This window comes from Rhinopithecus roxellana, chromosome 15, assembly GCF_007565055.1.
Source record: "Rhinopithecus roxellana isolate Shanxi Qingling chromosome 15, ASM756505v1, whole genome shotgun sequence".
In the NCBI taxonomy this organism is placed as follows: Eukaryota; Metazoa; Chordata; class Mammalia; order Primates; family Cercopithecidae; genus Rhinopithecus; species Rhinopithecus roxellana.
In genome coordinates this window covers 10191621-10204695 of record NC_044563.1, presented here as the reverse complement: position 1 = coordinate 10204695, position 13075 = coordinate 10191621, and the positions used below count along the sequence as shown (strand labels likewise).

General features: G+C 51.4%; 3 protein-coding genes and 1 non-coding gene across 6 annotated transcripts; 2 read left to right on the top strand and 2 right to left on the bottom strand.

Moving 5' to 3' along the window:
• The first annotated feature begins 491 nt into the window (after positions 1-491).
• Positions 492-3234, top strand: LOC104679344 (LBH domain-containing protein 1). Its single transcript, XM_030917400.1, is given in 5 exon segments — positions 492-1114; positions 1116-1149; positions 1152-1388; positions 2943-3047; positions 3050-3234. Coding segments are annotated over 5 exon segments (678 nt in total). The 5' UTR covers positions 492-997.
• Positions 3235-3591: 357 nt separating this feature from the next.
• On the bottom strand, positions 3592-5424 carry CSKMT (citrate synthase lysine methyltransferase). Its single transcript, XM_010384880.2, has 2 exons — positions 4716-5424; positions 3592-4267 (listed from the first exon to the last, which is right to left on the bottom strand). The coding sequence occupies exons 1-2, from the start codon at positions 4780-4782 to the stop codon at positions 3612-3614; spliced, it is 723 nt and encodes a 240-aa protein (XP_010383182.1). The 5' UTR covers positions 4783-5424; the 3' UTR covers positions 3592-3611.
• Positions 5093-5241, bottom strand: LOC115893753. The gene has a single exon (XR_004053808.1). It is a non-coding gene; the product is annotated as a small nucleolar RNA SNORA57 (small nucleolar RNA).
• A 26-nt stretch (positions 5425-5450) lies between the features above and the next one.
• LOC104679342 (uncharacterized protein C11orf98) lies at positions 5451-7850 on the top strand. Of its 3 annotated transcripts, none has more exons than XM_010384879.2 (4): positions 5451-5547; positions 5705-5829; positions 7334-7431; positions 7508-7850. In XM_010384879.2, the coding sequence occupies exons 1-4, from the start codon at positions 5509-5511 to the stop codon at positions 7615-7617; spliced, it is 372 nt and encodes a 123-aa protein (XP_010383181.1). In that variant the 5' UTR covers positions 5451-5508; the 3' UTR covers positions 7618-7850. The 3 variants fall into 3 exon arrangements, with proteins under 3 accessions (XP_010383181.1, XP_030773259.1, XP_030773258.1); XM_030917399.1 differs by having other exon boundaries at positions 5466-5611; positions 7508-7538; XM_030917398.1 differs by having other exon boundaries at positions 5466-5611; positions 5702-5829; positions 7508-7538.
• The last annotated feature ends 5225 nt before the right edge of the window (positions 7851-13075 follow it).

Sequence of the window (13075 nt, the reverse complement as noted above, 5' to 3'; positions counted from 1 at the left end):
GCCCAGGGGATCCTCCTGCCTCAACTTCCCGAATAGCTGGGATTACAGACGTGCACCACCACGCCCGCTGGTATTGCTTTTTGTTTTGCTTTGTTTTCTTTTTCTTTTCTTTTATTTATTTATTTTTTTTTTGAGACGGAGTCTCACTCTGTCACCCAGACCGGAGTACAGGGGCAGGATCTTGGCTCACTGCAAGCTCCGCCTCCCGGTTTCACGGCATTTTCTTGCCTCAGCCTCCCGAGTAGCTGGGACTACAGGGGCCCGCCACCACGCCCGGCTAATTTTTTGTAATGTTAGTAGAGACGGGGTTTCACCATGTTGGTCAGGCTGGTCTCGAGCTCCTGACCTCGTGATCCGCCTACCTCGGCCTCCCAAAGTGCTGGGATTACAGGCGTGAGCCACCGTGCCTGGCTGTTTTCCTTTGTTTTCAACCACTAAAAGGCTGGATTCGTTTAACATACTGAATTCTGCTTTACAGAAGAAAACACCTTTTAGCTGTGTGACTGATTACAGGCAAGTTCTTGTGCCCTGGTTTCTGCATCAGAAAATGAGCTTCTAACAGTACTTGTCTCACAGTTTTAGGAGAATTAAATGAGTTATATGTAAAGCAATTAAAACAGCTCCTGACAAAGAGTAAACACCATATAAATATTCATTAAATAACATACAAACATGCCAGGTTGGGAAAATCAGTAAGCAAAGGAGTCAGGAATTTCCAAGTTGGTTATCACGACTCTTGGCCCACAGGGCTTTAATCCAGGTGCCCTTGTCTCCTACCCTTGCTGCCATCCCAGTGTCTCCAGGGAGTAAGTAGAAATAAAGATCTGATCTCATCTCTTGGGCATTTTCCCCTCCCCTGAAAGCCCATAATCCCTTAGCACAGTCAATGCTTAAGGCGCCAGGCTCCAAAGAAGATTAAAGGAACAGTTTGTGGGATGCACTGGGCAGGAGTACCCTCCTCTGAGTTCAATCATCTTGCACTCTAAGAATCACCACCATGGCCCTCGTGCCAGGGAGAAGCAAGGAGGATGGGCTTTGGACTACAAATAGCCCAGGCTCCTCCCAGCATCCAGAAAGTCCCAGGCCGCCCAACACTCTCTGGGACATAGAAGATAATTGGCAAGGTTGAAGGTCACTGGCATATTCAGGTTATACTTCCCCACCCCGTGTCTGGCAGCTGGCTTACCTTCCAGTTTGGCCGAACCTCCTTGCTGTCCCTGTTCAGGATTTCTCTCAAAAGTCCCATCTGCTGTCTATTGTGGTGGAAGCCTCTGAGATGAATGAAGACAGTGGGGATCTCCATTGGCCCCATGAGGAGCTGCTGCTGCTCACTGATGGTGAGGAAGAGGATGCTGAGGCCTTCCTCTAAGACCAAAGTGAAGAGCCAGGCAAGGTAGGTGGCTCATTCAGGGGGCCACTGTGATCTGAATGTTCTGGGCAGAGCCAAGATGGAAGTCAGTTATGGCCCCTGCATTCCGCAGTGCCGCACACCGCAGGTGCTCAATAAATGTGAAGATGTGGGAGATAAAAGTCAAGGCAGTTGGCAAAGTTGAATTGTAGAGAGCAGTTCTGGTATCAGAATGGGTGCCATCCTTTAATCTGTACTTTCTTTTTTTTTTTTTTTGAGACAAGTCTCCTTCTGTCGCCCAGGCTGGAGTGCAGTAGTGCCACCTCGGTTCACTGCAAGCTCCACCTCCTGGATTCACGCCATTCTCCTGCCTCAGCCTCCCAAGTAGCTGGGACTACAGGCACCCACCACCACGCCTGGCTAATTTTTTGTATTTTTAGTAGAGACGGGGTTTCACCGTGTTAGCCAGGATGGTCTCCATCTCCTGACCTTGTGATCATCCCATGTCGGCCTCCCAAAGTGCTGGGACTACAGGCATGAGCCACCGCACCCAGCCTTAATCTGTACTTTCAAAATACTTACATTGCTACGGGAAAAGATAAAATTGCCCCAAGACCGGCCGGGCAATTTTTTTTTTTTGTATTTTTACAAATTTTTTGTATTTTTAGTAGAGACAGGGTTTCACCGTGTTAGCCAGGATGGTCTCGATCTCCTCACCTTGTGATCCGCCCACCTCAGCCTCCCAAAGGGCGGGATTACAGGCATGAGCCACCGCGCCCGGCCACGTCTGTGCACTGTTAAATAAGCTACTTTTTTTTTTTTTTTTTAAGACAGAGTCATGCTCTGTCGCCCAGATTGCAGTGTAGTGGCAGGATCTCAGCTCACTGCAACCTCCGCCTCCCAGGTCCAAGGAATTCTCCTGCCTCAGCCTCCCAAGTTGCTGGGACTAGAGGCTCACGCCACCATGCCACGCCCAGCTAATTTTTTTTTGTATTTTAGTAGAAACAGGGTTTCACTGTATTGCCCAGGCTGGTCTCAAACTCCTGAGCTCAGGAAATCTGCCTGCCTCAGCCTCCCAAGAAGCTACATTTTTTTGAGCATTTACTATGTGCCAGGTACTATGCTAAACACTTTTACTTCATGATTTTCAGAAAAACCCAATGAAGGTACTTCCCCTTTATAAATGAAAAAATTGAGGCTACGAGGTTAGGCTCTTAGTGATAAAATTGCTCTATATTTTCATAAGCAAAGAATACCACATTAAGTGCAGCAGCTTATCACAGCCCATTGCAAAGAATACCACATAAGTGCAGCAGCTTATCACGGCCCATTGCAGCTTCAACCTCCCAGGGCTCAACCAGTCCTCCCAGCTCAGCCTCCTGAGTAGTTGGAACTACATGCCTGTGCCACTATCCCTGACTAATTTGTTTTTGTAGAGTTAGGGATGTCACTTGATTGCCAGGACTCAAACTCTTGGACTCAAGCAATCTGCCCACCTTGGCCTCCCAAAGTGCTGTGATTATAGGAATAAGCCAGTTTTGTAATTTGATAATATATCAGTAATATTTTTCTCCCTTCTTCTCCTCCATCCCAGGCTGGGCTTGGAGCCCACAGAACACCTAATGCTGGACTTAGCTGGGGGCAGACCAGGATGATGAAGATGCTTGTTGGATTCTTGAGGACATAAAGTGTCTGGAAGCCACCACTGTCCCTTCTGGGACTCAGCAACAGGCTCCTGTGTTTGTTGAAGTGGCTTTGTGGAATATTTTTGTCTCCTGCCTCCTAATAGCTTTGAGAGTAAGTATTGTTCCCTCCCTCTCAAACATCTCATCCAGGTTTATGAAGCTCCTTATACCCATCCTCTCACAATCTCCTTTTACAGGTGAGAAAAATGAGGCTTACAGTTTAGGCCACTAGATTATACAAGTCAGTCGGCGCCGGGGTTTGGATTCAGTTCCTGTCTGCTGCTTTTAGGAGCTCCAGTTAGTTGAAACTGGGGAAAGACCCACTTGTACCTTCTCTTTTCAGCATTCATCTTGTGCTAAATATTGCACACATCATTGTATGCAATCTCTGTAACCCCAGATTATTCCCACTCTGCAGATGAGTAAACTGGGGAACAGAAACATTCAGCAACATGGCACCCAGCTACTAAATGTGGAAGCCAGGACTCACTTTGCAGCCAGACAGCTTGCAAAGACAATAGTTCTTCAGCCCTCTCTTTGCCCACAGAAATACTAGGGTTAGGACTACTAAAATGTCTTTAATGACAGCCTTGAATCAAGTAAGCAAAGTAGGTGATGCCCTTGAAAGGGCCTAGCTCCTGCACAGTCACAGCCCAGCCACAGGACCCTTGTTCCAGGCAGGGCAGTCGCACATCAGGGTCCTCATCCGAGAACTGAATTAGGGTCCCCTGAGGGTTTAGAACCCGCAAGCATTCTGATAGCAGCTGGTAAGCCCTAGGCAGACCTCCCCTGGCAACAGCATCCCAGGTGCCCTTGTCCAGCAGTAGTTGGAAAGAGCCTGAAGAAGCTACAGACCCCAGGTTCTGGGCATCGGCGTGCATGAAGTGGAGGCTGGAGGCAGGGTGCCCAGGGCATAGAGGTGTTTGGCCTTGGCCACCCTCCAGGAGGCTGTTCATGTAGGCCACAGCCACAGGAGAAAAGTCCACCCCTAACACATCCACTGGGTGTGGAGATTTGGTGTAGAGGCCTGTACATAGGCTGGAGGTCCCACAGCCCACATCCAGCACCCGCAGAGGAGTGGCAGCCCGTGCCTCCTGCAGCAACGGTAGTAGGAGCCCCTGGACTTCCTCGTATCCAAAGAACCAGTCGAAGGTGGGGACAGTGCCCAAACGGGGCTGGGCATGCAGCCGATCCCAGAGACAGCGGTCCGCCAGGCAGCTACCAGCCAGTGAGTCTGTGGGCACGGTTGGAGGGTGTCACTCGGTCTATCTCGCCACTGCAAAAATGGCGCATATATACACTGGGGTCTTTTTTTTTTTGAGACAGGGTGTCACTCTGTGACCCAGGGTGGAGTGCAGTGGCACAATCATGGCTCACTGAAGCCTCCCCATCCTGGGCTCAGGTGATCCTCCCACGTCAGTCTCCTGAGTAGCTAGTACTACAGGCGCCATCATGCCCGGTTAATTTTTTGTAGACGGGGGTCTCGCTATGTTGTCCTAGGCTGGTCTCGAACTCCCGAGTCAAGCGATCTGCCCACCTCAGACTGGCAAAGTGTTAGGATTACAGCCGTGAGCCACCAAGCACAGCCCACCGCAGGGTCTGAGAACCACAATTTCAGGGACTACACTATTGAGTCACGAGGAACCCACCCTGCCCTCCCTACTCTTCCCCCACCTCCCTACCCGGAAAGGGGTGGCACATCCCCATCATCAGGCTCGGCAAGTGGAGCATTCGACGCAGCGCAGCCATCTGGAGGTTAGTTAAGTTCGACCAGAGAACCTTGTGTGAAGCGTCCACCCTACTCCATCCAGAGGCCCGAGGTCCAGGGGAAGATCTGCAAATTCCGCGTAGCGAAAGGCGGCATACAGCTTCCCCGAACTCTTCAGTCTCGGAAAAAGGAACGCGGACACAGACTGACTATGGTAGGAACGGCCTTTATTGGCTGCAGCGGGAAGTAGAAGAGGGGATACAGCGTCCGCAGACCTGAAATCAAATGAGAACATGTGAGCACCCCCATGGAGGAGCCAGCTGGATCTCGGTTGTCCCGGTCCGAGATTCCCGGTGTCCCGGCGCTTGAGGATAGAACCAGCGGATGGGAAGCCGCCGGCACCGAAGACATGACGCCGAGGGGGCCAGAGCCCTTTCCCTCTTCCTCCATACATTACGGGGAGCGGTACCACAAGCCCGATCCCCGCCAAGAAAAGGAGGATCCTAAGGCCTCGCCCAGAGCCTTTCGCCCGACACCCCCGCCACTCCCGGCCGCCGCTCCCGGATGCCCCATCCAGGCTACTACTACCCAAAACCCCACTTCCTCGCTTACCTCCCTCGGAAAGATCTCTCGTACTGCGGGGCTCCTTTATATAGCCCAAGGACCCGCCCTCGAATTGCGATTGGCCCGCCGAAGGCCGGGGCGGAGCCACGCGGATCCCGCGCTGAGCGGAAGTACGCACCGTGAACTGGCGTGGCATCGCAGCTATGGGAGCTCCCGGGGGAAAGATCAACCGGCCCCGAACGGTGACTGTGTGGGGGCCGCGACTTTGTTTCCTGAAGTGTCCCCGAGCCCGTTTATCTCGCAAAAGTTGGGACCAATGAGGGGCCAGGGTTGCCTCGTGGAGCGGTCCGGGGTCGCGGTGAGCCCACTCCATCTGATTCACATCTTTCTCCCCAGTAGGAGCTGAAGAAGAAGCTGTTCAAACGCCGGCGGGTGCTGAATCGGGAGCGGCGTCTGAGGCACCGGGTGGTCGGGGCTGTGATAGACCAAGGGCTGATCACGCGGCACCACCTCAAGAAGCGGGCGTGAGTACTAGATCCTGTTGGTCGTCCCCACCGAGTCTTCCCTCCTCCCTGCAGAGCTCCGGAGCAGCTTCACCTCTCAGCTCACCTTCTTGTGCACTGACGCTTATGCGGGGAATGTCTGTCGGCTGTTAGTTCCTAAGCTCTGCTAGCCTCTCACAATAGCAGACAACCTTTCTTTGGGTTTTGGATTCTGTTAAGAATCTCAGGAAAGCCAGGGGCGGTGGCTCACGCCTGTAATCCCAGCACTTTGGGTGGCTGAGGCGGGCGGATCACCTGAGATCGGGAGAACAGCCTGATCAACATGGTGAAACCCCATCTCTGCTAGAAATACAACAATTAGCCGTGCATGGTGGCCGGCACCTGTAGTCCCAGCTACACGGGAGGGTGAGGCAGGAGAATTGCTTGAACTGGGAGGCGGAGGTTGCAGTGAGCCGAGATCGCGCTACTGCACTCTAGCCTGGGCGACAGAGCAAGACTACGTTTCAAAAAAAAATCTCAGGAAATCTGTTGACTCTCCAAGTAATATTGTACATTCACATAGATTTTTATAAGTAAACTTATTTTTACATACAGAAAAGTGCACACATAGGCGTGTAAAACTCGGTGAGTTTTGCCAAAGGTACTCATAGGATTTCACTTGTAAGTTTCAAGGCCTCCTGTGTCTTGAGGAAGAGTTCCCATCACATTAATTAGTTTCTATGTCCTTTCTTTTTAATTTTTTTTTTCTTTTTTGAGACGGAGTTTCCCTCTGTTGCCCAGGTTGGAGTGAAGTGCTGTGAATCTCGGCTCACTGCAACCTCCACCTCCCGGGTTCAAGTGATTCTCCTGCCCCAGCCTCCCGAGTAGCTGGGATTACAGGCGCTCGCCACTGCACCCGGCTGATTTGTGTTTTTTTTTTTTGTTTTTTTTTTTTTGAGATGGAGTCTGGCTCTGTAGCCAGGCTGGTGTGCAGTGGCGCGCCAGGCTGGAGTGCAGTGTCGCCAGGCTGGCGTAGCTGGGACTGCAGGCACCCGCCACCATGGGCTGGAGTAGCTGGGACTGCAGGCACCCACCACCACGCCTGGCTAATTTTTTGTATTTTTAGTAGAGATGGGGTTTCATCGTGTTAGCCAGGATGGTCTCGATCTCCTGACTTCATGATCCTCCTGCCTCGGCCTCCCAAAGTGTTGGGATTACAGGCATGAGCCACCGTGCCTGGCCTAATTTTTGTATTTTTAATAGAGACGGGGTTTCACCATGTTAGCCAGGCTGGTCTTGAACTCCTGACCTCAGGTGATCCGCCCACCTCAGCGTCCCAAAGTGTTGGGATTATGGCATGAGCCACTGCCCCCGATCCTTTTTTTAGCTTCTTGTCCTTTTATTAGCTTCTTTAATGTAAATATTTAGGGTTTCTATTACTATTGGTATTACATTTATTTAATACCTTTTCTATAGCCAGAACCATTTGTGTGACCTTGGATGGTTCAGGTTAACCTAGCTATCTTTATTTCCACTTACCCATCAGGTCCAGTGCACGTGCCAACATTACTCTGTCAGGGAAGAAGCGCAGAAAACTACTCCAGCAGATCCGGCTTGCCCAGAAAGAGAAGGCAGCCATGGAAGGTAAGGCTGGGACAGAGGTGGGTGAGGGGAATCCTGGATTTATTTGGGTTAATACTTCCTTCTTCCCTTTACTCAGTGGAAGCCCCTTCAAAGCCAGCCAGGACTAGTGAACCACAGCTCAAAAGGCAAAAGAAGACAAAAGCTCCCCAGGATGTAGAAATGAAGGACCTTGAAGATGAGAGCTAAACCTCTTCCAGTAGAAGATTCTCAACTGGAGCCAGCCTTCAGACTCAGTGGTTGTTTTAGAGGACTTTGACAAAAGCATTGCCCCTTTTCACTCTCCAGATTTCCTCCTACCTAATGGCCTACTGACCTCCCCTAGAGAGATGTCTTTGGGAGGGAAGAAGGTACAGAAGAAAGATTGGAGAAGGACCTCTCTAGCAGTCAACTCCATTTGTAATAAAGCCCCAGCACTCTGAGATATGTGTGATTAAATGTAGGAAGGGGGATGGGTCATGAAAAGGTTGCTGAGTATGGAAACAAGACAACGAGGAAGCAGTACCTACAGAGCTTCCTTGAGCCAATGCAGCAAGATGCCAGCCTCTGCCCTCCAAGAGTGGCGGTGCCTGACCGGGCGCAGTGGCTCACGCCTATAATCTCAGCACTTGAGGAGGCCGAGGCCGGTGGATCACCTGAGGTCAGGAGTTGGAGACCAGCCTGGCTAACCCTGTTACTGTTAAAAGCACAAAAAATTAGCCAGGCGTGGTGGTGCACGCCTGTAATCCCAGCTACTTGGGAGCTGAGGCAGGAGAATCACTTGAACCCAGGAGGCAGAGGTTGCCTACAAGAGTATCGCTTGAGGCCAGGAACTCAAGGCTGTAGTGTGCTGGGATCTCATCTGTCTCCTTAGCAAGTGATACTCTAACTTTCCATGTGTGACAAAGATACAGATGATTTGAGAAGCTGAAGTTACAGTAAGCCAGCATTGTGCCACTGCACTCCAGCCTGGGCAACAGAGTGAGCCGTTGTCTTGAACAATATAGATAGATAATTGTAGGGATGGTAGAGGTAAAGTTCCTGATACCAGTTCTGCCACTGCCTCTGTGTGACTAACATAGGCAAGACAGCTTACCCCTTCTGTCTTGCTTCTTTTGCTGCATTATGTTTTCATTTTATGTTTTTTTTTTTTTTTTTTGAGACGGAGTCTCGCTCTGTCGCCTGGGCTGGAGTGCAGTGGCCGGATCTCAGCTCACTGCAAGCTCCGCCTCCCGGGTTTAGGCCATTCTCCTGCCTCAGCCTCCCAAGTAGCTGGGACTACAGGCGCCTGCCACCTCACCCGGCTAGTTTTTTGTATTTTTTTAGTAGAGACAGGGTTTCACCGTGTTAGCCAGGATGGTCTCGATCTCCTGAACTCATGATCCGCCCGTCTCGGCCTCCCAAAGTGCTGGGATTACAGGCTTGAGCCACCGCGCCTGGCCTATGTTTTCATTTTAATGATTTATATATATATATATATATATATATATATATATTTTTTTTTTTTTTTTTTTTTTTTTTTTTTGGAGACGGAGTCTGATACTATAGCCCGGGCTGGAGTACAATGGCATAATCTCGGCTCACTGCAACCTCCGCCTCCTGGGTTCAAGTGATTCTCCTGCCTCAGCCTCCCTAGTAACTGGGATTACAAGCGCCCGCCACCAGGCCTGGCTTATTTTTTGTATTTTTTAGTAGAGATGGGGTTTCACTATGTTGGCCAGTCTGGTCTTGAACTCCTGACCCTGTGATCTTCCCACCTCGGCCTCCCAAAGTGCTGGGATTACAGGCGTGAACCACTGCACATGGCCTTTGTTTTTTGTATGTATATGTTTTATATGTATGTATGTATTTATAGGTATTTTATTTTTTTGTAAGAGTCAGGGTCTGGGTCGGGCGTGGTGGCTCACACCTGTAATGCCGATATGATGCCACTGCACTCCAGCCTGGGTGACAGAGCGAGACTTTTCACAACAAAAAAGAAGATCCCTGCCCCTTTTTTATTATCACTGTGAATTTACAGATTTTTTCCAATGTTAAAATTTATTACAGTTTTTCATGCTGAAATTACGAAAAGTTTGGCAAATGATAGCTTCTTCAAGTTGGTCCCTAAGTCCTTGTGACACAACCACAGTGTTTGAGCACTTCATTGCTTTCTGGCACAGTAATATATTCCAGACTCACTTATTACATTCCCTGCCTAAGAACTTGGAGTCAGCAATTTCACTAGTAAAAAAGTATTATGTCCAGTTGTTTTTCCTTGTGCACTTAATGTCCAGTGGTTTTTGCCTGCCTGCCTGCCTGCCTGCCTGCCTGCCTGCCTTCCTTCCTTCCTTCCTTCCTTTCCCTTCCTTCCTTCTTTCCTTCCTTCCTTCCTTTCCTTTCCCTTCCCTTCCTTCCTTCTTTCCTTCCTTTCCTTTCCCTTCCCTTCCCTCCCCTCCCCCCTCCCCTCCCCCTCCCCTCCCTTCCCCCCTCCCCTCCCCCCCCCTCCCCCCCCCCCTCCCTTCCCCTCCCCTCCCCTCCCCCCTCCCCTCCCCCCCTCCCCTCTCCCCTCCCCTCCCCTCCCCTCCCCCTCCCCTCCCCCTCCCCCTCCCCTCCCCCTCCCCTCCCCCCTCCCCCTCCTCCATCCCCCTTCCCCTCCCCTCCCCTCCCCCTCCTCCCCTCCCCTCCCTCCCCTCCTCCCTCCCCCTCCTCCCTCCCCTCCTCCCCCTCCTCCTCCCTCTCTCCCCTCCCCTCCCCTCCCCTCCCCTCCCCTCCCCTCCCCTCCCCTCCCCTCCCTCCCCTCCTCCATCCCCCTTCCCCTCCCTCTCTTCCCTCCTCCCTCCCCTCCCCCCTCCCCTCCCCTCCCCTCCCCCTCCCCTCCCCCTCCCTCCCTCCCCTCCCCTCCCCCTCCCCTCCCCTCCCTCCCCTCCCTCCCCTCCCTCCCCTCCCCTCCCCCTCCCCTCCCCTCCCCTCCTCCCCTCCCCTCCCCTCCCCTCCCCCTCCCCTCCCCTCCCTCCCGCCTCCCTCCCCCCTCCCCTCCCCCTCCCCCTCCGCCCTCCCCTCCCACCCCTCCCCTTCCCCCTTCCCCCCCTCCCCTCCCCCCTTCCCCCTCCCCTCCCTCCTCCCTCCTCCCCTCCCTCCCCTGGGACTACAGGCGCCGCCACCTCACCTGGCTAGTTTTTTGTATTTTTTTGGAATTTTTTTTATTTTGAGACAGAGTCTCGCTCTGTTGCCCGGGCTGGAGTGCAGTGGCCGGATCTCAGCTCACTGCAAGCTCCGCCTCCCGGGTTTACCGCCATTCTCCTGCCTCAGCCTCCCGAGTAGCTGGGACTACAGGCGCCCGTCACCTCGCCCGGCTAGTTTTTTCTATTTTTTAGTAGAGACGGGGTTTCACTGTGTTAGCCAGGATGGTCTCGATCTCCTGACCTCGTGATCCGCCCGTCTCGGCCTCCTAAAGTGCTGGGATTACAGGCTTGAGCCACCGCGCCCGTCCTTTTGTATTTTTTAGTAGAGATGGGGTTTCACTGTGTTAGCCAGGATGGTCTTGATCTGACCTCGTGATCCACCCCCTCGGCCTCCCAAAGTGCTGGGATTACAGGCTTGAGCCACTGCGCCCGGCTGCTAATTTTTTTTATATTTAGTAGAGACAAGGTTTCACCATGTTGTCCAGGATGATCTCAAACTCCTGACTTTGTGATTCGCCTGCCTCGGCCTCCCAAAGTGCTGGAATTACAGGCGTGAGCCACCATGCCTGGCCTAATTTTTGTACTTTTAATAGAGATGGGGTTTCTCCATGTTGGTCAGGCTGGTCTCGAACTCCTCACCTCAGGTGATCTGCCCGCCTTGGCCTCCCAAAGTGGTGGGATTACAGGCATGAGCCACTGCGCCCAGCCCAACTGATAATTTCTATTCTTTTTTTTTTGAGCCGGAGTTTTGCTCTGTCACCCAGGCTGGAGTGCAGTGTTGGGATCTCAGCTCACTCTAACCTCTACCTCCCAGGTTCAAGCGATTCTCCTGCCTAAGCCTTCCGAGTAGCTGGGATTACAGACACCGGCCACCATGCTCAGCTAATTATTTGTATTTTTAGTAGAGACAGGGTTTCACCATGCTGTCCAGGCTGGTCTCGAACTCCTGACCTCAAGTGATCCACTCACTTCAGCCTCCCAAAGTGCTGGGATTACAGTTGTGAACCACCTTGCCCTGCCACTATCCCCATTTTAGACAGGCAAAATCAAGGTACAGAAAAATGGTAACTAGCTAGAAAATGATAGAAGGACTTGGGTCCGGGCAGTCTACTTCCAGAGTCCTTCAAACTGCCACTTGTCACTGTTGTCATTCAAAGAGGAGTTTTTGTATCTAGCATTTATGCTAAGCACTACATAAATTATCTCAAGGGACCTTCACAAAGTGTGTGAGATGGAGGTGTCATGCTCATTTCACAGACAAGGAAACAGGTTCCAAACAGCTGGGTCACTTGCTCAGGGTTATTTTACTAATAAATGGCAGATAGGAATCCAGATCTGTCCAACTCCAAAATGAACACCCTTAGATTATGCAATCTCCAAGGTCAAGAAATACATTCTAGTCTCATAGCTGGAACAATTCATTTGGTTCAAAAACTCCCTTTCACAGATCTGAGACCCTGAGAAGGGAAGTGTTGGGTCCAAGTTTAAGGTAGAGCTAGGGGTAGAAATTGTCTTAGATTTACTGTCCTAGAATGATGCTTAGTAATAGGTGGTAGAAACACTGTAAATGATCAAACTTCTAAAATGTAAGAACAGCCGGGGTACTGTGGCTTATGCCTATAATCCTAGCACTTTGGGAGGTTGAGGTGGGAGGATTGCTTAAGGCCAGGAGTTCAAAACCAGACTGGGGAACATCTCGAATTAAAAAAAAAAAAAAAATTAAGTAAATAAAATTTAAGAACAAACACGAAATCATACATGAGGGCTGGGCGCGGTGGCTCACGCCTGTAATCCCAGCACTTTGGGAGGCACAGGCAGGTGGATTACCTGAGGTCAGGCGTTCAGGACTAGCCTAGCCAACATGGTGAAACCCTGTCTCTACTAAAAAATATAACAATTAGCCAGGCATGGTGGCGGCCGCCAGTAATCCCAGCTACTCAGGAGCTTGAGACAGGAGAATCGCCTGGACCCAGGAGGCGGACGTTGCAGTGAGCCGAGATTATGCCATTGTACTCCAGCCTGGGTGACAGAGCAAGACTCCGTCTCGAAACAACAATGACAACAATTAACGGCCGGGCGCGGTGGCTCAAGCCTGTAATCCCAGCACTTTGGGAGTCCGAGACGGGTGGATCACGAGGTCAGGAGATCGAGACCATCCTGGCTAACATGGTGAAACCCCGTCTCTACTAAAAATACAAAAAACTAGCCGGGCGACCTGGCGGGCGCCTGTAGTCCCAGCTACTGGGGAGGCTGAGGCAGGAGAACGGCGTGAACCTGGGAGGCGGAGCTTGCAGTGAGCTGAGATCCGGCCACTGCACTCCAGCCTGGGCAACAGAGCGAGACTCCGTCTCAAAAAAAAAAAAAAAAAAAAAAACAATGACAACAACAACAAAAACAAACCCGCTATATCCTCATCACCTACAACAGTGTCTGCCTGGCATGTAGTAGGTTCTGTTTTTTCCTTTGTTTTGTTTAAGATGGAGTCTTGCTCTGTCACCTAGGCT

Excerpts from the sequence above, each read along its gene's own strand:
- CSKMT (XM_010384880.2), bottom strand. The coding sequence starts at position 4,782 with ATGGCTGCGCTGCGTCGAATGCTCCACTTGCCGAGCCTGATGATGGGG. Across the intron at positions 4,268-4,715 it reads GATGTGCCACCCCTTTCCGG|ACTCACTGGCTGGTAGCTGC; the intron begins GTAGGGAGGTGG and ends CCGTGCCCACAG.
- LOC104679342 (XM_010384879.2), top strand. The coding sequence starts at position 5,509 with ATGGGAGCTCCCGGGGGAAAGATCAACCGGCCCCGAACG. Across the intron at positions 5,830-7,333 it reads CACCACCTCAAGAAGCGGGC|GTCCAGTGCACGTGCCAACA; the intron begins GTGAGTACTAGA and ends CTTACCCATCAG. Across the intron at positions 7,432-7,507 it reads AGAGAAGGCAGCCATGGAAG|TGGAAGCCCCTTCAAAGCCA; the intron begins GTAAGGCTGGGA and ends CCCTTTACTCAG.